At 36.3% G+C, this 27,688-nt stretch overlaps 1 protein-coding gene across 2 annotated transcripts; it reads left to right on the top strand.

The window, feature by feature from the left end:
* Positions 1–3,595: 3,595 nt before the first annotated feature.
* Positions 3,596–25,190, top strand: LOC110100725 (kinesin-like protein KIN-13B). Of its 2 annotated transcripts, none has more exons than XM_028699294.1 (12): positions 3,596–4,001; positions 4,095–4,313; positions 4,515–4,709; positions 5,039–5,146; positions 6,152–6,229; positions 6,313–6,394; positions 23,167–23,326; positions 23,434–23,736; positions 23,826–24,044; positions 24,130–24,607; positions 24,683–24,748; positions 24,826–25,190. In XM_028699294.1, exons 1-12 carry the CDS (start codon positions 3,828–3,830, stop codon positions 25,003–25,005), a joined length of 2,262 nt encoding a protein of 753 aa, XP_028555127.1. In that variant the 5' UTR covers positions 3,596–3,827; the 3' UTR covers positions 25,006–25,190. The 2 variants fall into 2 exon arrangements, with proteins under 2 accessions (XP_028555127.1, XP_020684023.1); XM_020828364.2 differs by having other exon boundaries at positions 3,602–4,001; positions 4,095–4,289.
* Positions 25,191–27,688: the final 2,498 nt, after the last annotated feature.

The following is a 27,688-nucleotide window of genomic DNA, read 5'->3' as shown; positions in this document are numbered from 1 at the left end:
GAGAAAACACATATCATTGGCTCATTTATAGGTGACACCCATCCACCTATTAAAAATTACCATAAATATTTAAGATAATTTTTCATCTTAACTTCTTTGAATGAAGTTTCTAGCTTGGATCTAAGTGAGTTCACCACAACCTCAGTATAGGCCACCTCCTTAGTATGTGTTGCCACCATTGGTTTAACTAAGGGTACCCATCTTGGTATTCTTAGATTTAGTGACATGTCCTCAAAATTATAGGAAAAGTTCACTCTCTTAGGACTTATTGTGTTGCCACCTACAAAGGCGAGTTTAGTAGATCCTACTATCTTAGTCGATAGAGTGAAAACCACCTTTTACACCCAAGGCTCAATTTTTACTCTCTTCGATGGGGAAGAGGAGATGGGCTTAGTAGACTACTACATGGTTTTGGTACACCTTTTTGACCTCTCTACTTGATAAGGGTTTCTTGCCCTTCATTATATATTGTTATCTTTACTAAGTAAAAAATATCTTTCCTTATTTTATGCTAGATGAGGCTAACTTGGCATGATCTATTTTTATCACATTCACAAGTCTCTATAACACTATTTAGATGCTCAAATGAGTAACAAATTTCAGCATGGAACCGCTTCTTATAAAGATCCGACATAAGTGGCATCACATGACCACCATTATGGAAAATTTATGCAATAACTGAGGCTATAATAAAACATGTAAGTAACTTTATATTTAATCTCATGTAATCATTTGGTAGCCCTCTTTAATGCACCTATTAATTCACTTGTCCTTTTTGTCACTTGCACTCCAAAGTGTCAAGTGAATTGGAGAACTCAATGTATATTTGCACATACCATTTTTGGAATTTAGTAGGTAGACGACGGGCCTTATTAGAAGACCTCACACTTTAACAAAGGAGCTCACCCTAAAGATCACAAGAAGTGGCTCAAAATGTAGTCACCTCCCACATAGACAATCAAGAGCCCTCATAGGTTAGCTCACTGCCTACCTCTATGAAGGATTAATTGTTAACATTACTTGCAATTGTACCCACCTCAATATACCATTAATCATTCTCACCACTTCAACTACGAGAAAGGAACCTACTCAAGAGACCATTTGCTTTCCTTATTATAGTCAGGAGGTCATGGAGCTTATTTACCTTGCAATTTAAACTTACTCGCCCCTTTCGACAAGGCTATACGAGGCTCCAACATTGGTCACTAGTGATTTTAGGGTGCCAACCACCTTAACTTTCTCTATTCAGAACTCATTAGTGGCTCACCTATGCCTACTTACCCATACATAGTTGGCACTACTATAATAACTTTATGATAGACAAATTTAAATTCAAGGAATTCTCCTATATACTCAACTAGAGTGTGATGTGAGTCAAATTTAGTCTATATTAAGAGTCATAAAGTCATATAATTTTTTATTCATTTTATTGAAGAAGCCTTTCGTGTAGTAAATCTGTACAAATAAATAGTGAAGAGGAACATTTAAGATATTTTGGCATCTTCAACATCTCTTCTATTCTTGAGCACTTAAACTATATACATTGGAGTTAATTGGACTTCCTATAGAGCTTTTTTTTCATTTTTTTCTCTCCATCATCATATATGTTTTCAGGTCATACTCTCAGAGCAAGCTTGCTAGTAAGGTCAGATAACACAAGAGATAAATTTGGATCAAAGAGTTAAGGTTTAAATCCCATTTTATAAATTAAAAAAATATATCTTGCATTTGTATACAAATACAAACTTTATGATTTTAAAAGCATATAGATGGTTTTAGTTGGCAATTATTTCTAGGCAATATAATAAGATTAGGTGTCAAGCTTAGTTTGCCTTTAATAAGATTTCAAGTTTTTAGTCACTTGCATGTGTTAGAATTTGGTTTGAGTTTCTACTATGATGGTTTTTCTCATCTTTGATCCATGACTCGAGGTTGATGTTTATCATTCTTATTCCTTCTCCTTTAGCCTTGATTTAGCCTTGATTCATATGGCTTTCTATTGTGACATATATATTTTATTTTGCGTCAATAAAATTGTGTAATTAGAACCCATGTATTTAAAAAATATAAGTTTTTATTAGATCAAATCAAATATATTAATTTGTTTTTGTATTTTTTATAATACAGTTTACATGCCTTAAAATGGGAATCAATTCACATTACGAGATTTGAAAATCCATAATTTGGGTGGTTTCCAAATTAAGGAAAAATAATAATTTTTGGGCAATTTAGAACTCTCATTATTTTATATTCTCAAAAACTAATGTAGATTAAGTAATACAATATGTATACTTGTATATGTATTTTTAGGTATCTAGCAAATAATCGTGGGTTCATGAAAAAATGAACTTTCATCTGGCGGGCCCCACGAAGGAGCTTATCCAATGACCATCATATCCCACTCGCATAGAAACATCGTCGAAGTTGCCCTCCACGGGGGAAAATCAAGGCTTCTTGTAGATCACACGACATGCTACTCACCTTGACAAACTGTGCATCGAATTTGATCGCCATCACCCACAGTGGTGTGCCATCATTCACACACGTTACCTCAACTTCAAAAAAGCACCTACTCTAGGAGATCTTAGCTTTTCCTACCACGATCATTTGATCATTGAGATTGCCTTCCCCACAATATTAGTTCACTCTTCTTTTGTTTCTAGGCGATCCAAGGCTCGAGCATTGGTTGCTGATGACTTCAAGGGTCCCACCAACCACATGCACCTCTTGCTTGGTACTCTCTTAATACTTAATGGACATGCCTATGTACACTAGACACAATTAAACTCACTCATAGATAGATCATCAGATCCATATAGATCTATTCTCTTTCCAGCCAGTCAGAGGATGACATATGTTTATTGCGAGTGTTAAATGTTATTTTTTTTCTTTTTCTGTGTATATATAGTATTTTATGTAGCCCTCGAATATTGGATCCCAATAAATAAAAGTGAAGAGTATTATTTAGGATCTTTTGAATTTTTGAACTTTTGGCATCTTGAGCATGTGTATTACATATCTTTGATAGTGGATTCTTCTCTCCATTCTCACATATGTTTAGGATCAAGTATAATTTGCGAACAAATATGAATATAACACAATACACTCATAATTGAATAAAAATATTTTCTTGAAATATATAATTGAAAAGCTTTTTTATTTATCATTAATTATACATTTTATCTTTTTATTTTAATATATTAGACCCATAGATTTTAAAACTCAAATCGGATTGACACAAATAGCGGTTTAAAAATAATAATAAATATTAAAATATTTAATAAAATTTAAATATTAAAATGTTTAAAATAATTAATAATATTTACAAAAATCTTGCTGAGGTTCGTAAGCTGGCTTGAGCTCGTTTACAGTGGGATGAGCTTGAATTCGAACAGACTTTTTGACTGATAAATCGAGCTCGATAAGATCACTACTCGCCTCATTTACATCCTTAAAAATAAGTATGAAAAATATTGATACCCTCCTAACCCTTGCACATCTTCGCCGAACGAGCTCTGTGCAACTCGGCCGCTCCTTCGGTTTCACACCCTACTTGAGTTGTCCACAATCACATTTTCAAAGTTTTGAAATCTCTCCGGCAGCAATAAATAAATAAATTAATTAAATCGATAAATAGACATCCCTCTCTTTTCAGCTTATTTTAATCACCGGAGTTGTTCTCCGTCGTTTGCATTTTATTTCTCTAATACTCTCTCGAATACCCTGACGACGCAATCTTCCTTCTCCCTGCCCGATCGACGGGCATCTCGTCGGCACAGCTTCTTGCCGGTGACTTGTACTGATTTGGAGAGGGAGAGGGAGAGACGATGAAAGCAGCAACGACGGCGGCGGGAGGGAGGCAGATGCAGCGATCAGGACATCATCATCAGCGCCAGTACTCGGACCAGTTTCTCTTCGAGTCTCACTCCTCCAATACTGGCGGAGGCGGTGGGAAGTGGATGCATAGCCTTCCAACCTCCGGCTTAAATGTGCCACAGCAGGTGCAGGGTTTTTGATATTAGGGAAATGAAAAGTTACATGGAGTTTTTTTGCTTATTTTCTGGTTTTGCTCGATCGTTGGGTTTTTTTTATAGGTGGAGTACTCGAGAATGCTGCGGAGAGCGCAGAGGGGGGTGAGCGGCGAGTTCCTGCTATCCACGGAGCCCTTAACGCCGCCAATAAGCTCGAGGCCATCGAGCCAGAGGAAGGCCAGCGGCGATGTTTCTCCGAGCGAGCTAAGCCCTGGGATTTTGGATCTTCATTCTTTTGACACCGAGCTCCTCTCAGATGTAGGAAAAATTATTACGTGCGGAGTTAGGTGTAGGAAAAATTTAATTATCTTTTATGATTTATTATAACGAAATGCACTGCAAACTGTACCTCATTATTTTTATTGCATTCAAAATTTATTTGAAGATTTAATAATTTGAGGATATTATACCCGAGCAAGCTTCAAATTCCAGCTTGGTTAAATCGGCAATTTTTAATACTTAAGGTGATTGCCGTGTTGGTAGATACGGGCTTCTGGACTCTATGATTCCCCAACCCCATTTGGCAACGCGCGAGGCCGAGGCATTGATGAGTCAGAGCCAAGCTTTTCTGGGAACAATCAGATAGGGAAGGCTAGTTTCATTCCAGAAAATGATCTTTCAACGAGTTTTGCTGCAGACAAGGATAAATTAGGTTCTGTTGCCAAGATTAAAGTAGTGGTGCGTTTTTCTAAGATTTCCATTTTCCTTAGTCTAAGTTTTTATCCTCTGTCAATATTTGTTTCATATTGCTGAATGGCTTAACACTTGTCTCTGTTTGCTTGCTTCCTGCTAACAGGCAAATTTTATAACATTTTCTAGTGCTGATATGGATTCATGGAGTTCATTTTGTCATATGTATATGTATCTTGTCATTTGATAGAGTGTAGTAGTCTTGGTTTTTTCTATGGAGTTCAATTGAACCATAAAATAGATTGTGAAAAATGTAATAGATAGGAAAGGTTTTATGCTTTTACTGTGTGTAACGAATGTAATGATTGTTGGTGAAGGTGCGAAAGAGGCCTCTAAACAAAAAGGAAAAAGCAAAGAAAGAGGAAGACATTATTACAATTGACCACAACAGAAAATTTCTGACAGTTCATGAGACCAAACTGAAGGTGTGACAACTTTTAAATTTGTTTTTGTTTTTTGTTTTTTTTTCCTGATTTTACCTTTCTGTTTGTTATGATTGAACTGTATGGCCTTATATTTTTTAAACTTCCTTTTCATGCTGATAAACTGCTAACTTCCTGTTATTTTCCGTGCTTAGTTATAGATAGAGATGCATATTTTAATGTGCAGGCATTGCCTTAATCTTTAAATTTGATAAGCCCTGTTACTTGCCTAACTCAAAATGAAACAGCTACCATCGACATGCAATTTCTTAGAAATCATTGTAGGCACTCTTCTTAGGGGTCATTAATAAAAATAATCTTCCAGAAGTTTCATTATGCAGGCTTTATAGAGAATTCAATCCTTGATATAGACAATGAACTGTTTATTTTAGGCTGCAGACCACTTGAAATTTCTTAGTTCTGATATCTTTTTCTCCCGAATGTGAAATCAGTTATCTTACAGAAAACTACTGTGAAGTAGTGGAGTTTATACTATTTGCATGCACTAGTCAGGTTATTGGGGTTTTCAATATTTTTTTTTTGGTATCGCTGAAGTCCACAATGTATGCAAATTTTCATAAATGATTAAGGAAACTAGAGCTGTTTGAATGCTAAGATGATTGGTGACTGATTCTCTACATTTTATAATATGATTTTATGTTTTTAAAATATGGGTTACTAATAGCATTTAAACATTTATCTATAAGCTAATACTTAAGACTGGAGGATCATGTTTAGGAAACTAATATAACTGGAAAATGTGATTTTGAGGTCAATTGTTCCCTCAATCTTAATTGCTAGCTCATATAGCTGGTAAACTAACAAAAGGAATACATGCTGATTAATGATTGGTATATGGCTGTAAAAATATTGAAAATTGTATTCTGTAGTTGCTTGATCACCAAAGAAAGAAAACATGACAATTGAATGTGACCAAGCAAGGTTTTTTCATACTCTTATGAACAAACAATTTTGAATTTCCCCTTTTGATTTCATTTACTGTTTTAGGTTGACCTGACGGAGTATGTTGAGAAGCATGAGTTTGTATTTGATGCTGTTCTTGACGAGGATGTTTCAAATGATGAAGTAAGCTATAGAGAAAGAATATGAATGCTTTTTCTGCACTATATATTTGTTGGCCTTTCTGAACTTTTATTGTGATCTTCTAGTTATATCATGAGACCGTGGAACCAATTGTCCCAGCTATCTTTCAGCGCACCAAGGCAACTTGTTTTGCTTATGGCCAAACAGGCAAGTAATTGGAAGTTGGAACATTTTTGTAGGAAGTTTAAAATCGCTCAATTGTGTGTAGGAACAATTTAGCAATTAATGGGTCTGATTTGCAATTGTGCATTCAAATTTTTTAATCTGATTCCATCTACTTGAAAGGACCGCTCTATGATATCCTTATATGTGTTTTTTTGACTTATTTAATGCACATTTTAGACATTCTAAACTTTAACATGTGGCTATTGGATTAAGCTGTTTCAATTGCACCTTTTTCCTCAAGTTTTTTTTTTAAATACTATTTGCTCAATGATTTTCTTACTTTGTGAATTAAAAAAGCATTTTTTTTGCATCATTGATATTTCTAGGCAATGCTTCAACTTTTAACCGGAAACACTTAGTTTTCTGAGCATGAACTTGTTGCTGGTCATACTCTTATTTTGAAGGTTTGAGATTGGACGAATTGATGATTTCTGTAAAAGTAGCAAGTGATTGTTTGTCAATTTAATTCTGACTGGTGTTCTAGGCAATTTTTTCCATGATGTAATTAGTTTGGTCTTTAATGCCTCAGTTCCCTTGATTGTGTATGCCATGAAAGTATTTTTGTGTCATAGTAATTAGTCAATTTATCAAAATGAAAGTAAGCTTTCTTAATTTTTCATCCTACATTTTCCTCAATTGTGGCAACCCTCGAATCCGAACTCATGCTGCAACTTTTGGCTTCATTTGGAAATACTTCTTGGCTGCTTTACCACGTTGCATATGCACCTCTTCCATAAATTCATTGGAATGGGAAAACACATAGAGAAACTCATCCATTTCAGTGAGGTTAGTGGTGATTTTATTTCTTATATCACAATGTAAGCGAACATTGACATAGCTTTGCCAAACATATCCTTAGGCTTAATTTGGTAGTGCTAGTAATATTTGAGAAGTCAAGGGAAATTCATTGCTTTAAAGCTTGCATTTAGAAAAATTTTGTGAGCTGTTTGGTTTATTGAAAAAGGAATATATAGCAAAATGAAATACAACATAGAAGTACAATGTATTTGAAATATTTAGAGTTATTTAGATGAGTGCAAAAAAATGCTATTTGTTTTTTTTTATTTTTTTGGTTTGACTTGAAGTAAAATGAATATAATATGGCATTGGCCTGCGGCCAATGATTGATGATGATGGTAGGCGGCAGGTGGCATTAATTGTTGGAGGCAAGTTGCGGCGACGGCTGTGGCTGGTGGTCAACGGTAGATGGTTGTGTTAGGCTTTGGCCGGTGATAGAGTTGGTGGCTAGCAACATGTGACAATAATGATGGAGAATTTACAATGTATTTAGAAATTGACAAAGTCTAACAATTTTGAAATTCATCAAAATTGAACTAGAGGATGAATTTGAAATTCACCAAGGAATTACATTACATTTGAAATTCACCCAACCAAACACTGTAATTTTTGAAATGCATTACACTACAAATGCAGTCAACCAAACGATCGCCTTAAGGAGAAACTATTGCTTCCATTTTGGAAAGCTTACTATTGAGCTGCTGTTAATTAGTTAAAATGGTTTTGAATTTACCTGAGATGTTGTATATGTGCTATTGAGGCCAAGTGATTGAAAGGGCCATGTATCGTGTTGCGTCTTTACAGAGAGTATGCAATTTATCCTGAGGCCCTTTTAAAATAATAGAATAAATTCTTATGAAAACTATATTAGAAAACAAATAATAGACAAGCTGAGAATTATGAAGCAAATTATTCATCATATGCACCATTTAACTCATCATAATTGTAATGTAACTAATAATATGTATATAAGAAGCAAAGTGCTCATCGTAGGCTCATGCATGTAGGCCTCAATTGAGCACAAACCTTCTCAAGGCATTGTTAATGTAGTGGATTGGCGGAAGAATTGGATCTGCTAAAAAGAACTCCCAATCTCGGGAACAAACTAAGATTAAAATATCAAAAGACATATAACATTCACCCATTTTTTTTCCCTTACAATGGTCATATATAATAAGCTAAGAAGTTTCTAGAAAACAAGAAGGTAAGCTAGTCCTAAGGGTTTATTTAGCTAATGATGCATCACATCATTCTCCAATTGCGTCAAAAGAGCTTGACTCCGTTGAGGCGCATCATGGTTATGGAGGTAGGTATAAAAATCATAACCAAATTCCTGGATCAAAGATTATGCGTCTCTCAATGAGAGCACCATATTTCCCTATCTTTTCCAAATGCCACATTTCATGTTCATTGTTGAAAGCATTCTCTTGACAGTACCAATTGGCTTTGCTGCACTAGAGCTTGCACCTTCCTTGTTCCTTCCACTTATAATGGCAGATGGAATACCATCAAAGGTTAATTGCTTTGCAGTTTTACCCAGCAACTCATTCATGTATTCAGAATCTGCAGATGTTATGGCCACATCTGGTTCGAGTTGAGCAGTCTCAAGTGAAGGGAGCGTGACAATATTCATATATGGTAGAAAATCTTGTCCGAAGCACTGGCAGAGTCATGTCCAAGTTTGCAACATATAGCTAGCTATCGGGTCATCGGTCTCCATTTGAGATCCTTGAAATGACATCAACACTGCCATCACTTGTTTCGCATCATCTCTGAACTTATGCTTGTCCACAACCATGCCAACCATGGACTTGACATATAGCATGCAATTTGACTTATCCATTGCATTTGGTAAAATTGTTTTCAAATAAGACATCACAACATCATAATAATTTTGGAACTACTCTTGTGAAGAATTAGCAAGTGATGCTAAAGCAGTCACAGTTGCTTCTTGCACCATATGTTTCCCATTCTAAAGCAATACTAACATTTTACTAAGAAAGCAATCCAAGTTAGGAGTCAAAAGATCTGGCGGGCACATTTCAGTGAAATTGAGAATTACTGAAGTAGCATGTGCTTGTACACGTGGGTTTTGGAAATCATCCATAGCTGATGTCAAAGCTGGGAGCACCCTCTGGTGATATTGAACCTGCAAATCTGAACCCAAATCTGTAGACAGTTGCCTAATAGCATTGATTGCTGCCCATGTTACACGTGGATGAGGATGTTGGAATGAGTTCAAAACCATTGTCACCACTTGTTCTAGGTTCTTAATCAACACCTTGGAGAATCCTTCAACTATCTGGGCTAGAGTAATCAGAGCAGCATGATGCTTTTGCCAATCTGGCGATGCAAGATAACCAGGAACTAGCTCAAATGTAATCAGAACAAGGATACTGCCGCTACTCGCAATTGATATTCGGTCCAGACATGCCTGAGCAATTTTGTAGTTGTCAGTCCACTCAGTCTACCCTGCATCCTCATCTTCTTTCTCAACAGAATGCCAGGTTGGTTCGGTGCATCATTAGTAAAATAAACTCTTAGGACTAGCTTACCTTCATGTTTTTTAGAATCTTATTAGCTTATTATATATAATCATTGTAAGGGGAAAATAAGGGATGAATATTAGATCATTTTTGAAGTTTTATGCTTAGTTTGTTTCATGGATTAAGAGTTACTTCTAGCCGATCCAATTCTTCCGCGGATCCACTACATCAATTGTGAAGTGCATTGGTATGCTCTAGTTGCTTGTTGGTGATATATTGCTATAATGAATGCAAGAAATATAAATGTAGTTCTTGAGAAGCTCGATCGGAGGAATTTAAAGTTATAAACATGACTTTTACAAATGCAACAAAGTTCTCGTCACAGGTGTTGATAATTAACTAACTAACAATAAATAAATTAAGGTTAACATTTCACAATTACCAACTCTAGGTAGTACAAGTGCACTTAATTATGAAATTTTCACGTCAGTTGATCCATTGATGGTTAGTTGATTACCAACACTTGTGACTAGAGCTTGGTTGCATTTGGACAAGTTATGCATATAATTTTAAGTTCCTTCGATCGAATTTTTCACCAACTATTTTTAAATTTCTAATATCCATATAGCAATATATTATCAAAAAACAACTAGTGCTTGCTAATGCACTCTCTAATGCCTTTAGGAGGCTTCTGCTTAATTTGAGGCCTACATGCTTGAGCCTATGATAATTTGCTATGTTTAATGTGGCTGCAAATTTTATTATTTTCACTCTAAATTCTATTAGGTATTAGAGCGAGATTTGTTCACCTAAGTTGTGTCTGCATGGTGTTCGAGAAGAGCTGGCTGTCTTCAATAATTGCCAATGGAGAAAGCTTTCCAGTTTCCATCACTATTCATAAACTAAATAGCCAAAACTATCTGCAATGATCACAATTTGTACTCATGTTTGTCTTTCGGGAAAAGGAGAGATGAGTACCTTATTGAAGGTGACATCTAACCAAAGAAGGAATATCTAAAATGTAGATCATAGAAGACTGATAGCAACCAATTTCTTACAAATGAAATCAAAGTGAATTCTCTCATTTATAATGCAACTGAGAAAATGTGGGTGGGTGATTCACACGTTGAAAACACATTTGAGTAGTTTGAGATACGGTGCATTCTTCATGATCAAAGATAAGGGGATCTTATAGTTACTCCATAATTCAATATTCTCAATTTACAATGACAATAATTCGATATATTCGAAGAATATCTATAGGTTTAATTTAGTTCTTAATAGTGCAAATAAAATTTTATCTAATGTTCAAAGAAGAATTTTGTCCCAAAAGACTTCTCCTAGCATTCAAAAAGCATTTGTAGATGTAAGAAGAGAATAAAATAAAAAGAAAGTCACTATGATGCACCGACACGGACACGGCGACACGGACACGACACGACACGGATACGGTACACGATAATTTTTAAAAATATAGGACACGGGTGCGGCGTGGACACGACATAATAATTTTTTAATATAATATATAGAAATTAATGTGATATTATAGTTTAAAAATGACAAGCAATAATAAATCAATTTCATGATAACTTGTTTAGCTTATAACATAAAGATGTTTAGTACAAAATGACTAGTACAAAGTACAAACACAAAAATATAAGCAAAAAATCATTAAGTACAATATGAAGGTCCAACTACTCAATGAAGTGAATGATAGAATTAGATTCAGATGTTGACCTTTGGCCTTCAATATCATTATCATTGAATATCATTGCTTCCAACTCTGGTTCATCTAGAGAAAGATGGTACCGAGCATATATTGAGCAGTACCGAGCATGTACTGAGCGGTACCGAGCATGTACTGAGTGGTACCGAGCATGTACCTAGTAGTACCGAGCATGTACCTAACGGTACCAAGCGGTACCGAGCATGTACCTACCAGTACCGAGCATGTACCAAGAGGTACTGAGCATATATTGAGCAGTATCGAGCATGTACTGAGCAGTACCGAGCATATATTGAGCGATACCGAGTTTCGGACACGCGGAAAAGGCTAAACATAACGGACGATTTTATCATTTAATAACAGGACACGTGTGTCGGACACGCGTGTCCGATTTTAATTTTAATTTTTTAAATTACGACACTCCAATGCCGTGTCGAACACGTGTCCATGCCATGTCGGACACGTGTCCATGCCGTGTCCGACATGTCCGACACGTGTCCGACACTGCATACCCTCTTTAAGCGGAGTGTCGGTGCATCATAGGAAAGTCATGATTGGTGATTAGAAATCTACTATCAATGTATATAAAACAATCTTTGCTGTTTGCAGAGGACAATATTTGAAGAACCACAACAAATAGGTCACTTATGTTGTGATCGCTACCAGAGATCTTGCCACACAAATGATACTTGTTGGCCAATTAATGTAAAACCGAGAAATGGAAACTTTCCAAATCGAGATGAGGCAAATGTAATAAAATAAACTCAAAAGAGAAGAAAAACTCTAGCAAAACCCAAACCTCATTTGTTAATAGAGAGGAAGTTGAGTTTATCCAAAATTTATTGGGGCATAATTAGAATTTGTCCACATCTAACTTCGCAACATACTTAGTTTCAACATAATTGCATAAAGGCTCTCTCTTTTGCTCTCAATGGATTTGAGCTGTGGAATAATTGATTAACATCAAAATATAAAATTATAAAAATGGTTTGTAGACTATTAATGATTATTCATATTTAACTTCCTATTCATACTCAAATATATTTGGAGGTCCAGTCTCATATTTAAACTCATGCTCAAGTACAAATTAATTTTAAAAGTTGTTCACTTTGAATTTATGCTGAAGTTTAATTTTTATTTTTTATTTATTTATTTTTTACTTTGGTTTAAATTTAAATGTATGCACAAACATGTGTAGGGTTATCCCACATTTGAGTGTTCTCTTAGGTCTTGGCTATAATCTAATATAAATCCATTATTTTTAACATTTTCGAGAAGACCAATCTCTAAAGCAATGAGATCTAAGAGATCTAACACAACTTGTATGGCATAATGAGGACATTGAATAGAATTTGATGTTGGCGATATAGTTAGAAAATGGTTAATATGTTATAGAATGTTTGATAGTTGGAAAAGATAAGTTGTGAGCTAGAGACAAACTGAGCAAACTATCTAGTTGCATCTTGGCTTCAGCTCTTTTTTTTTCAACTCATTAGATCTAATATTGCGTAAACATGAGTTGATTTACTTTTAGGAGAACTTAATTATGAGAACAAACTTAATGATTGCGGGCTACGAAAATTCAGCCCCGGCCTCCGCTCGATTTTACTTTTTCTTTCGAGGTAGTTTTAACGGATTTAAGTTCTGGGGTAAATTTTGGAAGACAGATGGGTTTGTAGATAAGAAACTACCCAGAGATGCTTTGTGCCTTATTGAATGAATTTTTTTTTATTGAAGGCCTTAAAGGCCTAATATGAATGTATTAAATAAATATCTCGGTCGACCTTGCGACCGTATATTTATTTAATGGTTCGAGCCGTGTCGACTCCTATCTACCTACATAGAAGTATCAGACTCGAACTTGTGTTCATTTATTGACCCATATAGCATCCCTAGACGTCACATGTGTACTAATAACACACTCGCCGAGGCCCATGCGGGCGTTTGGGGGCATTTCTTGATTATTTGTTGAACCTTACCGACTCCTATTTACCTGCTTAGGAGGATCAGATTCAAATTTGTCGACCCGTGTAGCATCCCTCGACGTCACGTGTGTGCCCATAACACGCTCGTCAGGGCCCATGCGGGTTAATAATTATACATGTAATTGAATTTTACCCCTTGTGTACTTATGTACATACAAACTATGGTGCATGTACGAGGGTATTTTGAAAATATTTTTTTAAACGCTTTTTGTCCGCTTGCATGAATGTTGCAGATCTGATGACGTTCTGTAGCAGCTTCTGAATTGAGTTATTTTCTACTTTGTACAGGTAGACTGGAGTGCACTATTTGCTATTTTTTGCAGGTGGATCATAGTCCACTAACGAATCTCCTGCTTTGCTCGTAGGCATTTACATTTGTTGTAGTCACTAGCATTTTGTTCATAGATGGCATTTCATGTATAAACGGGTGCCCAATTACATCTTTCTTCAATTACTCCATTTTTGCATGCAAGGATCTGCATATTTGTTCTAGGAGTATTGCATATTTTATTTTACAAATCCACATTTGAAGATAGGTTCCTTGTTGTCTTTGAAGGCAATAAATGGGCAATACTCTTGTTTGTATGATTGATACATGCATCAATCATCCTTGTCTTTATATGGATTGCATGATATTCATTTAGATGCATATCACTGTCATTCATGCATACTCGCATGTATCCCACTGTTGTTTGTAAGGGATTTATGCTTTGATGTGGTCATTTCACATTCGTAGGCATTTGCACTTGATGTTCTAATCAACCACCTTCCGGTTGAAAGAGATATATGTGTTTGCCTTCGATCGGATGATTGTTGACACTAACGGGCATTTGCATTTGTTGTGTGCTTCACTGAATATATCCGTAAAGGTGTTGTTGTTTGATTGGCGTCGGATGTGAGGGTACTATGTCTTTTACAATCATTCACAAATATCACCACGTTTGCTGCACCTTAATCCTGCTTTCAAAATATGATATGCTGTACATCACACTTATCTTGCCCCCACAAATGAGCTATTGTGTTTCGTGGAAGGTTTATGTTCACCTTCACGATCATGTGTGGGTTATCATCTTTTACAAGCAATGATCTTTCTTTTTGTTCATCATTGTTTATTTGAAAGTGTAGAATTTGTCACTTAGGACCTTGCATCTTTGCAGCTTCATGTAGTCCTCAATTCAGAGGTCCAAAATCATGGCATATGAGTTAAGTTCAAGCTCGCTTTGATTTCTTTTAATTATCCAAGCTTAAGTCATTTATCATTCATGAATGAGACACCTCACATTATTGCTTAGAAACAAGCGACATTAGGTCACTATTGAACGCACAAATGCTGTTGTAATTTGAGTTCCCTTGTATATGATTCAAATTCTGTTCTGAGTTTGTGCTTGAGCCCAAGTTCAGTTCATGCTTGAGTTCAAGGTCAATATGAGTCTTCTACATTCATTCAAGTCTCCTGTGGTCCTTGAAAGTTCAACCTCTTGTCCCAAATCATTCAAGTCCCGTTAAAGTTTCTTGCACTTAGATTATTTAAATTCAAATCCTATGTTGATTTCTCCAAGTCCTTGTGCTTTGTTTAAGTTCAGATTCATTTAGATTTAAGTTTATTTAAGTTTGACTTAGGCTCAATTTTATGTTCAGTTCATTGTCCAAATCAAGTCCTTTATTTGTCCAAATTTTGTTCACATGTAAGTCCAAATTTTGCTCAAGTCTTCTGTGTATTTAGTCGGAGTTTCGGCAGCCTCCCGACGTCTCCCCTGTTTAGGGATTAGGGGAAAATCCGAGAGACTAGCCTTCCCCTCATCGCTACTTAAGCGCTTCGGGTAGATGTCTAATGACATCGCGGCCACGAATTCTTCAATCCCTGCCCGCTACATGAGCGTTTAAGGGTCTTGGACACCTATTGAAAAGAGCACAGAGATTTCCCCATGTGTGGGTACTTAATTTTGTCCCCCTCATGCTACATGAGCGGTCTGGGGATTACCCACATCGTCGCAGTGTCGTGCTGGTTTCCCTCCCTACTACGCTACGTGAGCGCGTAGGAGTTTTGCCGGTTCATCGCAAGCCTCGAGAGCGGGATTTTTTGAGTTTAGAAATTATAACTTTGCATAGGTTGGAGAGGCGCCGATGATGATGGCGGTGTAAAGCACACAAAAAACATCTTTTTTTTTGAAATCCTTTTCTTTTTATTTGATACTTTTTTTTATGATATACATGCTATATATATTAATACTAATAAGATTAGATACTTATATACAAATATATAGTAATAATAATAATGTATTAGATAATAATAGATAGTATTAATAAAAGCCTAAGCTAAACTACCCGAGGGATTCGGCTAAGGTAGTGGAGAGATCGGGATGTTTGCGGGAGGTAGAGATAGGGCATGGGTAAGAAGGGCTCTCCCTCTCTCAGCTTATGTGGCTTGCGATTGGAGTGGAGGAAGCTCTAGACAGAAAGATCGAAAGGTTCGGCTGCAAATGGGAAGGTGTTCCATCCTCTCTCTCTCTCTCTCTCTCTCTCTCTCTCTCTTTCTCGGCTTGGATCGGGGCTACTGTGGAGTTCGGCTTACGGAAGGAGAAGATGTGGGAGAAGCTTGTGGAAGGAGAAAACTACCTTTACTACCAACGAACTCCCGTCCTGGCTTCCGATAAAAATGTTGTGACTTCCGATTTAGCAGGAAGGGGTGTCGTCGAAGGGGATTGAGGGCTCTATGGGTTTCGGTTTGGATCAGAGGGTTGAAGAGAGATCGGGATAAATGCTTGGGATTTGGCTGGAGAAGCGTCAGGTTGGAGAGCTCTGGCCGAGTGGGAAGAAGAATAGAAAGGGGAGGTCTTCGTGTGTCGAAGCAGAGGAGGGAGATTAGAGGCTTGTGGCTCTTTTCGCGTGGGGAGGAGAGGGTCTTCAGAGAGGGAAGAGTGAAGCCCTCCCTTTCTATTTAACGACACGAAGAAGGTGAGGATCGAGGCGGAGATCATGCGAAGGTATGCGGCTTCGACGTGCTTAGGATGTCCGGGTCACGGGATACTGACGATTTGGGCACGATCTCGACGTGCTATGTTCGGCGCTACAGGTATGAGCGTGATTTTGATTTTTTTTGTACAGGTCAACAATGATAATTAAATTTATTTTAAAAAACATCAGGTTTATTTTATTATAAATTTAGTGAATTAAAATTAATTAGGTTTGAAAAAGACAAGCTTAACCACTTTGAATAGGTATGCTTATAAAAAGATAAGCTTAATAATTTTGAAAAGATAAACTTATGAAAAGATTTAGTTTAATTGTTTTGAAAAGATAAGCTTATGTGTGATTAGAAACTTAATGATGATTTAACATATAATAATGAACTTTAAATTTAGTTTAATTTAAGTTTCCTTAATTATCTCAAGAGATAAGTTATTACATAAGCTTAAGCTCTTTATTCACCCTGCTTATCTTTTGATTCACTTGAGCCTTAAGTTTTGATAGGCTAGGTGACGCCATAGCTGAGCCATTAATTATATTAATTTCAAGATAATTTAATCCATTTGGTAGTTTATATGGCTACATAGGATTAGTGTTTGCCTATGTTGTGTGTAGCCTAGTAGATTGCTATGGTTTGTCTATAAATACATAGTCATTAAGTGTAATGAGGCAAATTTTAGAGAATAAAGAAAATGAAGGCTTTTGCCTTGTTGCTTTATATTCCTGTATCATGAGATTTGATATTAGGTGATGGATTCTTTCTCCAAGGAGTTCTTGGAGTCTTGCTCGACCCCGATCACTGGATCGTCGACGACTCCGGTTCGGTTTCATTTGGTATAAGAGCTTGCAAGTTGCTGGCGTTCTTGTTCGTAGCCGTGTAGCCTTCGCCACCGGCGTCATTTGATGGTGACCTATCTTTGGTGGCGAATCGTCATTGGAAGCGTAACCAATTCGGTGGCAAATCGGCCTCATTTGGTGTTCGGTGGCGAAGCCGAAGCGGTGGTTGCAGTTCTTCATCCGCAGCACTGACATCCTCCTTTTATTTGTTCTTGGGTACGGACCTCAAGACAGCAACCTCAAAAATTTTTAATTGCCGGATTCCTTCTGCTACACCTCTAAACAATCTGAACAGCAAGGTCTTCCTCCCTGAAGGCTGCTGTCCACTTTCTTGTTCTCCAAACAACTGCTGCGGCCACAATTTCAGCCGCAGTACTCTTCTTTCGATTCTTGAAGTACAGAGAAGGGTGACTGTCTGATGTCATTTTTGAAGATTCAAATCTTTCTGTGTGTTCATCCATCCCAAACCCCACCAAACGTGGCTGTCCAACTGTTAGCAGTCATCTGCATAACCTGTAGGAACCAACTGGATTGTTCAACTGCTATTCATTTTCTTCCAAGTCATAAGAACTTTGTAAGTCACAAGAACAACAGCAAAAACAATTTTCCAGTTGCTGTACAGCTTTTCCAGTCATACGACGTCTCCAACCTCAGGAGTTTCGTAGCCGTTCTTTACTGTCTTAAATAAGTTATTGAAAAATAACACAACATGCCTTTTAGATGGACGTTGCAAGGATCATGTCAAGACGCATAAATAGAAGATCTTCAACAAGAAATTATTCAACTCAAACGACGGTTGTCAAGGCTTGAACGAAGGACAAACTGGAGCACCCTCGGCCAAGACTTTAATGGTTTCCAATCACGGGACAATTATGCTTCCATGACGGATTCAAGATCCTTCATTCCAACTAAATCCTTACGAATCGACGACGACGACGAGGGCATTGTAGATGATCAAATCTCTTCCACCCCACCCTCGATCGAGTTTAACTTCAAAGAATTTGAAGATCCGTTGTCGAAATCCTCGTCTTTGCCTATCTTTGATGAACCTGTGTATGCGTGTACAATGACGACATGTTTTGTGAAGTTCTTGATGTTGATACGCCTGTGATGATTATAAGAGCAAGCTAATTCAAGAGTTCATTGCAGAAAAGAATAATGATGGAGACAAATGCACGGGATATGTTAATGCCATGAATCCTGCATTTGAATGTGTTCATGATGGCTGGGATGTTACTGAACTCAAGGTGGAGAACAACAAGTTCTGTGTGTCGGTCCACTTTAGATGTGTGGATGACATGAGATGGAGAGCTTTAGCCGATCTTGTTAAATCGGTGTTGAAAGAGTACCCAAAGCTACGGCTAACTCCAAGAAGAAAGGTGTTAGAAATTCGCTCCATTATTAAATGGGATAAAGGGAGGGCCATGGAGTTCCTGTTAAAGTCTCTTGAATTCGCATATTGTAAGGACGTGTTGCATATTTATATTGGTGACAATCTAACAGATGAAGATGCTTTCTCAATCACAAGTATTCCATCTTCTTATGCTACTCTTGAGAGATTGAAGATTGATAGGCAAGTCGATACCAGATGGACCTATCCAGACCGATTTAGCCAACCAAACCCGCCTTCTTATGGCCAACCAAACATCTTTCCACGTGCCTAAATTTCCTCCTACCCTAGTAGAATGACGCCGGAGCTGAGCCATTAATTGTATTAACTTCAGGATAGTTTAATCCATTTGATAGTTTATATGACTACATAAAGAGGCAAATTTTAGAGAATAAAGAAAATGAAGGCTATTGCCTTGTTGCTTTGGATTCCTGTATCCTAAGATTTGATCTTAGGTGGTGGATTCTTTCTCCAAGAAGGAGTTCTTGGAGACTTGCTCGGCCCTGGCCACCGCATCGTCGACGTGGATTCGTCGAGCCCCCTCCGGTCCGGTGTCACTAGGCTTTAAATTGCCTGGCTTAAGTTAGGTCGAAATGTGTTCTCTGGTTAGGCTTAGAGAGTAAATTTGGCTTAAGGTTGACTCAAGCCCTAACCAAACACCCTTAGGTCCTAAAGGCGCACTCCTGGTAATGACAGCAGTTTTAGTTTAGCATAAAGATATTCGTGATAGATTCAAGTATTTAAGGTTATATGGAAAGTCTAATTTAGGGATCCAATTGAGTAGAGGTTCGCTTCTTAAGGTTATATGCCTATTATGACACTTGTTTAATCTAATCAAGATAACCCATGTTTCTTCTCCTATCACACATCTAATGATTGATTTATCAAACCTATTAAAGTAATTAATCATATTTTTTATTCCTTTTTAAAAGTCATTGTGCTGTTCAATCATTTTCAGATAAAAGATGGATGAGAAAGGTTTATCCCAAAGAGCATACATCTTGAACTATCTAGTAATGAGTAATATCATATATGCCAAATTATTTAAGCAAATTTCACAAATATTTTTTTGGTAAATGTAACTTGAAATTCAAACATAATGTACCATTCAAAGACAATTCCATAAACTACATCCATATTTTTGATTAGCATTATAGTCTTGTTGACCATCAAGTACAAGGATATCTTCGTAATCATCAACTAAGTATTGCTATGTTTCACGTTAATGGTTCTTATGATTTCTGTTAAATCTCAACCTTACGTTCTCAGATGGATCTCACGGCTTTAAATAAAATATCCGTGGGAAGCCCACGTTGAAACACTTTCCATAAGCTAGGAATATGATTTAGGAAGGATTATATGAAGGCAATTAGTCATTATTCTGTAATTATTTATTTCTCTATTAAGACAGCCTTAGACAACCTGTATAGATCTATAAATAGGGATGATTATGCATAATAAAATCAAACTTTTTCTTCCCAAACCTCTCGTTTTTCACATAGTATCAGAGACAACGACCTTCATTACCACTAAAGAACGATCATGATTGTCGGTGGAGAAAAAGAAGAAATCAGAGCCTACCTACGGACGGAGCTTTGCCAGCAGATGTCAGATGAAGCCTTGCCGAAGACGGACGCTGCAGACGGAGCCCCCCGCGGACGAAACCTTGTTGATAGACAACGGAGTAGAGCTTTGCCGAAGATAGACACTGTCGTAGAAGGCCCTAGCCGACCGGAAGGCACACACATGGGACTCCTTCACCCGTCTGGAAGGACCGACCGGAAGAATCGATCACAAAGCCAACTCCTGCTAGCGACCTGGGGGACGAAATCACACGAAAGAGCCAAAAAGGCTCTCGATCCGAAGCCGACTTCTACTTGCATGCCCTAGCTATCCGATCTAAGTCCTTTTAAGACTTGGACTGGTCGGTTATTTAAAAAAAAAAATCATCGGCCTTTATTGTCGCAATTTAAGATCAGAGGGATCTTATTTTTTGGAAGCCTTCATTGTTGTCCAGAATGAAACAGATAGTCTTCATTACTATCATTTGACTAAAAAATGTTAGAAATTAATTCTTCTCCAAGCACTGATCAATTTGAGGATCCTTTGGTGCACCAAGGACGAGGTGATCTCCAAAGCATGCAACCTTCCTATCGTCTAAACATGAAGAACAACTTAAAGTGATATCAATTTATAAAGACCTACTTAAAAGGGAAAGGAAAAATACATCACCTCCTCCTCGGACCAATAGGATATCCTAATTTTTGGACATGGGATGAAGCAGACTTCATAATTATGTCATGGTTGTGGAATTCTATGACTCTAGAAATTAGCGAGACATTTTTGTTTCTTTCCACTGCAAAGGCTATATGGGATGCCGTTAGACAAACTTATTCAAAAGCTCATGATGTTGCTCAAATCTTTGAACTCAAAATCAAAGTAGGAAGCACGAAACAAGGAAGCAAAACTGTGACAGAGTATGTCACTATCCTATAAAACCTATGGAAAAAATTGGATCACTACAGATGCATCGAGACCAAATATCCAGAAGATGCTACAGCTTGAAGAACTTTATTGAAAAATATAGAGTTTATGATTTTCTTGCAGGACTAAATGCCGAATTCGATCAAGAGTCCAGATCTTTGGAAAAGAGGAGACACCATAACTAAATGAAATAATAGCTATTATCCGTGCTGAAGAAAGCCAACGAGGTGTAATGTTGGAGCCAAAAGCTGTTGAAGGCTCAGCAATGGTAACCAAGGAAGCTCCATGGAAGGAGAAAGGTAATGACTCTGCAAAATTCAAAAATAAAGACTCCCTTTGGTGTAGTTATTGCAAGAAGTCATGACACACAAAAGAAACGTGCAGGAAAATACATGGAAAACCCCCCAGTAAGGAGTTGAATCAAAGAAGAGAAACAATAAGCACATCACATGCCAACAACACAACAAGTCAGCCTAACCTAGAAGCACAGTCTAGCCTTAGAGAACTCAGTAAAGAAAATATTGAGAAACCAAAACGACGCATGGTATCTCCAAATTAAATTAAAATTAATAAAAATATATCATGAATAAATAAAATATGAAAAAATGTATTTTTAAAAGGATTATGATAAATTATATCTTGAAATTTTGTCACAATAACTTATTAAAAAAAACTTCATTCTAAATTATTTATTAAAAAATAAATAAATTATTTACACTTAAAAATTAAGACATAAAAAAAAACTACATTCTAATTTTTTTTAAATATTATTTACTTAATTTGATTTATAATCTAAATTATATTAAAAATTTGTCCTGAAATGGACTACTATGAAATAATATTTTCATGAGAAACTGGAAGATCATATGATTTATGAGCCCTTGTATGCCTATTCAGAGATTTTCTCATGGTTGTCATTGTTTTGTCTAGACCACAGAAAGCTGCAATCATTCTGTAAGCTACAAAAATGTCCGACTTTTTTGTATATGACATAGTTTTTCTTTAAAGGTGTCTTCTTCAAGTATTTTTGAATTCTTAATTGCTACTATGGATGACGTTATTATTAGTCCTACTAAGTTTCCCATTAGCTCATTTATGCGCTTGTTTTTGGCCAATTAGGAAGACAATGCATCTTTTAAACTTCTGCTCATGATCGGTTTTCACCTGTAACTTTTGTTACAGATAATCTTTTTCATGGTAGTCCCATGGTGCATTCAGTTTTGCTTTGGTCCAATTTGGTTGGCTTGGAAGCAAGAGAAGTGACACCCAACTATGCTCAGATGTTTGGTTGTTTGGAATGAACTTCCATACTCATTCTGATGTTCGCTTTGATGGACAAGATAAGCAACTTTTACCATTTGGTGATAGGATGGTTTTTAGTTTTTCAATATATTAAACCGAGAAATGGTGTCGATCATGACAGTTTGACAGACACACCTGCAGTGCACTTATTATGTTCTGATCTTTATTGCTGTTTTATTATCACTAGACACCTTTTGGTGCAGTTTACAGGATTACGGTTTGATATTGTAGGTTTTTCATTGAAAAATAATCAATATACTTGCAGGTCTCTTTTGATATTAATAGCTGTTAAATTCTGGCTGCTGATTTCGTTAGTCATTTATTTTTCTTTTTTATTACATAGCGAGCTGATGTAATTTTTGTGATGCAATTTTGGTTTTGGTTTTTTTCACATGCTTTTACCATCTGATTTTGATGTCAAGCACATCATTTAATAGTTCAGAATTAAATTATCCTCAAATGCTCTCCTGCCTTTCCATTTGCTGGTCATTTCTGTGGCTTTAGTAATTAGTGAACCTTGGTCATTTCTGCCTTGCATATGATGGTTTGTTTCCTTTCTGGATATTTTTGTGAGTATGCTTTAAATGCTTTAAAGTAATCACTTATTTTATCTTTTTATATAATTTATTTGGAGCTCAAGTGTAGTCTTGGCATGCAAACCTTTAAAAATATATGATCAGTTAATAATACTGAGACCTTGATTGCAACATTTGCAAACCACTGCAAGCGCTGATTTTTGGTGTAAAATCTTATTAAATAACAGTAGTGTTTCGTTTCAGGTAGTGGGAAGACCTACACTATGCAGCCACTTCCCCTAAGAGCTTCGCAGGATATCCTTAGACTAATGAACCGTGCATATAGGAACCAAGGATTGCAGTTATTTTTTAGTTTCTTTGAAATATATGGCGGGAAGGTTTATGATCTACTAAGTGATAGAAGGTTTGTTTGAAAGATATGTTCTTAATGTGGTGTATTTGATTTTGTTAGTAGTTTTTATTTATCACGTTATGTTCTTTTAATCGGCTACTCTCACCATTTTTTATCAGAAAGCTTTGCATGCGGGAAGATGGCAAGCAGCAAGTCTGCATAGTAGGTTTACAAGAATTTCGAGTGTCCAATGTTGAGACCATTAGGGAACTTATTGAGAAGGGGAATGCTACAAGAAGTACTGGTACAACCGGCGCAAATGAAGAATCCTCACGATCTCATGCTATACTCCAGCTTGCTATTAAGAAGTTAGTTGATGGTAGTGAATTAAAACCAGCTCGAGTCATCGGCAAGCTATCCTTCATAGATTTAGCTGGCAGTGAACGAGGTGCAGACACTACTGATAATGACAAGCAGACAAGGTCCTCCTTTCTTACCTCCCGTTATATAAAGCAATGGAACATTTAAGTAATATCAACTTTAGCTATTAAAAATCTTATTTTTGCTGCAGAATAGAAGGTGCTGAGATCAACAAAAGTCTTCTTGCCTTGAAAGAATGCATTAGAGCTCTTGATAACGACCAAACTCATATTCCCTTTAGAGGGAGCAAACTGACTGAAGTTCTTAGGGACTCATTCATGGGAAACTCTCGCACAGTTATGATTTCATGTATTTCTCCAAGCTCTGGATCATGTGAACACACTTTGAACACATTGAGATATGCTGATAGGTGATTCTTTTTTCCACTCATGTCTTGAGCAATTTTAGTTTCTCTTTCTCTTAATTTCATGTGTAGATTTTTACCATTTAATCAGGGTGAAGAGCTTATCTAAGGGCAGCAACCCCAAGAAGGAACTTTCAGCCTCCTTCAACATAAGGGAGTCGACTGCTGCTCCCCTCTCTTCAGTTTTGCCAAATCTCTCTATGCCTGAAAGTAGCAACAACGAGGCAACTTATGAATCGCACAGATTTGGGTGGACCAAACAAATCCAGAAAGTACCACCTTCTTTCATTGTAGATCCTGTTCCTACAGGGAGAGAAGATGGAAAACTAGTATCTTTTTATTCTAATCATTCCAGTAAAAGTAGAGGTTCGAGTACACCTGAAGAGTATGATTTATCTGATGGGGCCTATGAGCCAGATAATCGGTCCTCGAGGAAGGCAGAGTCATATCCAGCTCCGGGTTTTGAGAACAAGACACAGAGAGTTGCAGCCCAGGCAAGACAAAGGAAAGCCATTGATGTAGATAATAATTTTCTGAATCCAGATAATGATTTGAACGACCTTCTAAAGGTATTCTCCGATATTCATAACTGCATTTCATCCTTTAGTTTCAGATTCAGAATTTTGTTTTGTATTTCAATGCAGGAAGAGGAAGACCTGGTAATAGCTCATCGAAGACAGGTTGAGGAGACAATGGATATTATTAGAGATGTGAGTTTTTCTTTTTTAAAGCAAAATCACGCCTTGTGATCATCTAATGAAATAAACATCTTGCTTCCATTATTTAGGAGATGAAGCTGCTGGAAGAAGCAGATCAGCCTGGTAATCAGTTAGATAGTTACATATCCAGATTAAATACCATTCTCTCGCAGAAGGCTACTGGAATTGGCCATTTGCAGGCACGATTGGCTCATTTCCAAAAGCGTTTGTTGGAATATAATGTCTTAGTTTCCTCCTTTGCGCCATGAGTTATGTTACTGTTATGTTTTTTGCTATTTAAAATCTGGTAGATATGAGAGAGTAGATATGAGGCATCTGATTCATTTTATTTATATTAAATCTGTTGTTCTCATTGGTTAAATCGTTCTCTGGCATTTGAAGTGATCTAATATTTTGATATGGGAATTAATTTAGCTGTTGTTGTTGCAACAAACACTGTTGGTCTTGTTTTGGATTTACAGGGTTGAGCAGTTCGGTCCTGTGAGTCATGCAATTTTTAGGCCTAAATGGTTGATTGACTGCTACAACTTCTGCCAGTTTTGCTCATGAGATGAAGGTGATCAACTCGGCTTGATTGAACCAACTTGATTTGGTTCGGTTTGGGTCAGATTACTTGGATTCTGGATGGATGGGTTGAGTTAGGTTTGGTTAAGCCCGTGATGGATTGGCTAATTGGATTAATCTTTCGTACTTTGTTTGGAGTTTGATCAAATTAATTTAGGCTGATTTGATGAAACCAATTTAGTTTGGTGGGGTGTACATTTTGATTTGATATGTTTGAGATGCTTTTCTATTTGTGTTGTGTTGAAAATTATGATTTATCTAATAAGATTTTTAATGTTTCTAATAGTCGCGCTTCTAATTTTTTGAAATGTTTTTATATATGGAACCAAAATTGTAATTGTATAGTAAATTTTTTTTTTGGTTCATTAACTAAAGGATTGGTAAAGAGCCTCTTCATTAGTGATGGATTATGGTTATGCAAGATATTATGCTAATTAAAACTGGGATATATAGTTATATAATTGTAAGAATAATAATGATTAGCAAAGCAAAAATTAGTCGTTGTGCAATTTAGTATTTATGATCGTTGGCCTTCTTTTTTAGAAATACTTTCCCAAAGAGCTTCTATGTTTACACAAGTCTTCTTAGGTGAAAATTACATAAAAATAATCACACTTAGTGAAAGAAAATGGTTGTATTTCATTCATTAAAGAAAAAAAAAAAATCCATTACATGAAACCCAAATAGTCATGAAAATATGGCTTCCTATGTTTGGGATAGGGAAGGCTTTTATGGTTTTGAAGAATTTAAGGTACCATTATGAAAAAAATGCTTTTATCAAGTCAAATGAGAGAATAGGGATGGGGAACATTCATTTTTAGTAGGAGAGAAAAGATGGTGGCTTATGAGGTGTCAAGTTCAGAAGGTGATATGGTGGTCAATTTGTGACCTTGAATGATTCAAGGCTATATAGTCAATTAGGTTATTTCAAATAGATCCTATATTTGTAGCGTGGAGATATGTAATCAAATACTAGCACGTCTCTTCTCAAGTTAGAAATGATAACAAGTTATTTGTTTTTGTGTTCTATAAAAGGAGGTCTATCGGTCATATTTTGTAAGTAAAAAGATTCGAGTAAGTTATATTTTGATTAAAAATCATCCATATGTGCCTAATATATAATAATGAAAATGTTGTACATCTCCAATTAATTTTAAGAAAGTGTTAAGGAAAAAGCTCTTGAGATGAGAAAGAAAAAATATATCATAATAAGAAAATCTCACTCACTAGAATTTCTACTCTACTCTTTTAGATAATCCCAAAAATCCAACAAATCAATTTAGCATTAATAAAAATGAGCGACTTCATTTGATGTTTAATATTATAAATTAATTTATTGTGAACAAATACCTAATATGTTGCAATAGGGGAGTAATAATTATAATATAGACCATAGATAAAACATATAAAATGAAAGGTGAAATGTAAAGATGTATGTGATAGGGTCAAAATTGTATAAGTGTTGATTATTGTGAGTAGGGGATCAATTGAGTTAGAGCTGATGGATCCACATGATACTGTGTGGCTTTGCCCACTCATTATGAGCTGGCAAGGTTGTTGATTATAAAAATGTCAAAACCATAACACTAGTTCAAGTTACATGATTAAATGAGTTTGAAGTTGTTCTTATTCTCATATTCACAAGACAATTTATTCCTCTAACATCTATAGGTAGTCCTAGAGATATCTCATGTACATCTTCACATCAATGTAAAATTTAACTTTCAATCCTTACATGGTTTGATAAGTTATCTCTTAATATATTTTACCTAGAAAACTTTGCCTAAATCTTAGGCTAGGTTGAACAAAAGTTTACCATAGAGTGATCTTAGTAGACCCTAAGGTGTGCATTTTTCATGCATAGCCTATGGTTAGCCGTATATGCTCTATTACTTAAAGGAACCATGTAAATGTCTAGTCAATGATGTAAATATTAAATCTTCCTCTCATATGTTTTGTTACTTATAATTACATATAAATGACTATCATATCTTTTAGTTTTGTTTGTGGGTATTTATTTGACCAATGGTCAAATCACTAACAAATACTCAAACATGTTATTAGGTTCAAGGGCATTTAGTAATTTTTTCATCAAATGACCTTATTACCTAACCAATATTGTTGTTATCATGTCCCAAGTCCTGGATGAGAAAAGTGGATGGTTACGTTAGGTAGCCAACAACCATCATAAAACTTATAGAATAATCATGACATGAATCATTTAATACATTGTATTAATGCTAGGATGTTCCCTGAATGCAACGACAATTAAGGACTATTGTGCCAGCGCCTGGGTGTAGTGATAAATAGGTAAGTTTTTCCACATCATGGATGGATGTGAGAGAAGAAACTAGTCCATAAAACTAA

The sequence above is a fragment of the Dendrobium catenatum genome, unplaced genomic scaffold (genome assembly GCF_001605985.2).
Source record: "Dendrobium catenatum unplaced genomic scaffold, ASM160598v2 fragScaff_scaffold_1230, whole genome shotgun sequence".
NCBI lineage: Eukaryota > Viridiplantae > Streptophyta > Magnoliopsida > Asparagales > Orchidaceae > Dendrobium > Dendrobium catenatum.
The sequence above is the reverse complement of the archived record's forward strand: the minus strand, read 5'-3'. Positions and strand labels throughout refer to the sequence as shown.

Coding starts and splice junctions, on each gene's coding strand:
- LOC110100725 (XM_028699294.1), top strand. CDS start 3,828: ATGAAAGCAGCAACGACGGCGGCGGGAGGGAGGCAGATGCAGCGATCA. Junction 23,327..23,433: donor GATCTACTAAGTGATAGAAG/GTTTGTTTGAAA, acceptor ATTTTTTATCAG/AAAGCTTTGCATGCGGGAAG. Junction 24,608..24,682: donor ATTTGAACGACCTTCTAAAG/GTATTCTCCGAT, acceptor ATTTCAATGCAG/GAAGAGGAAGACCTGGTAAT.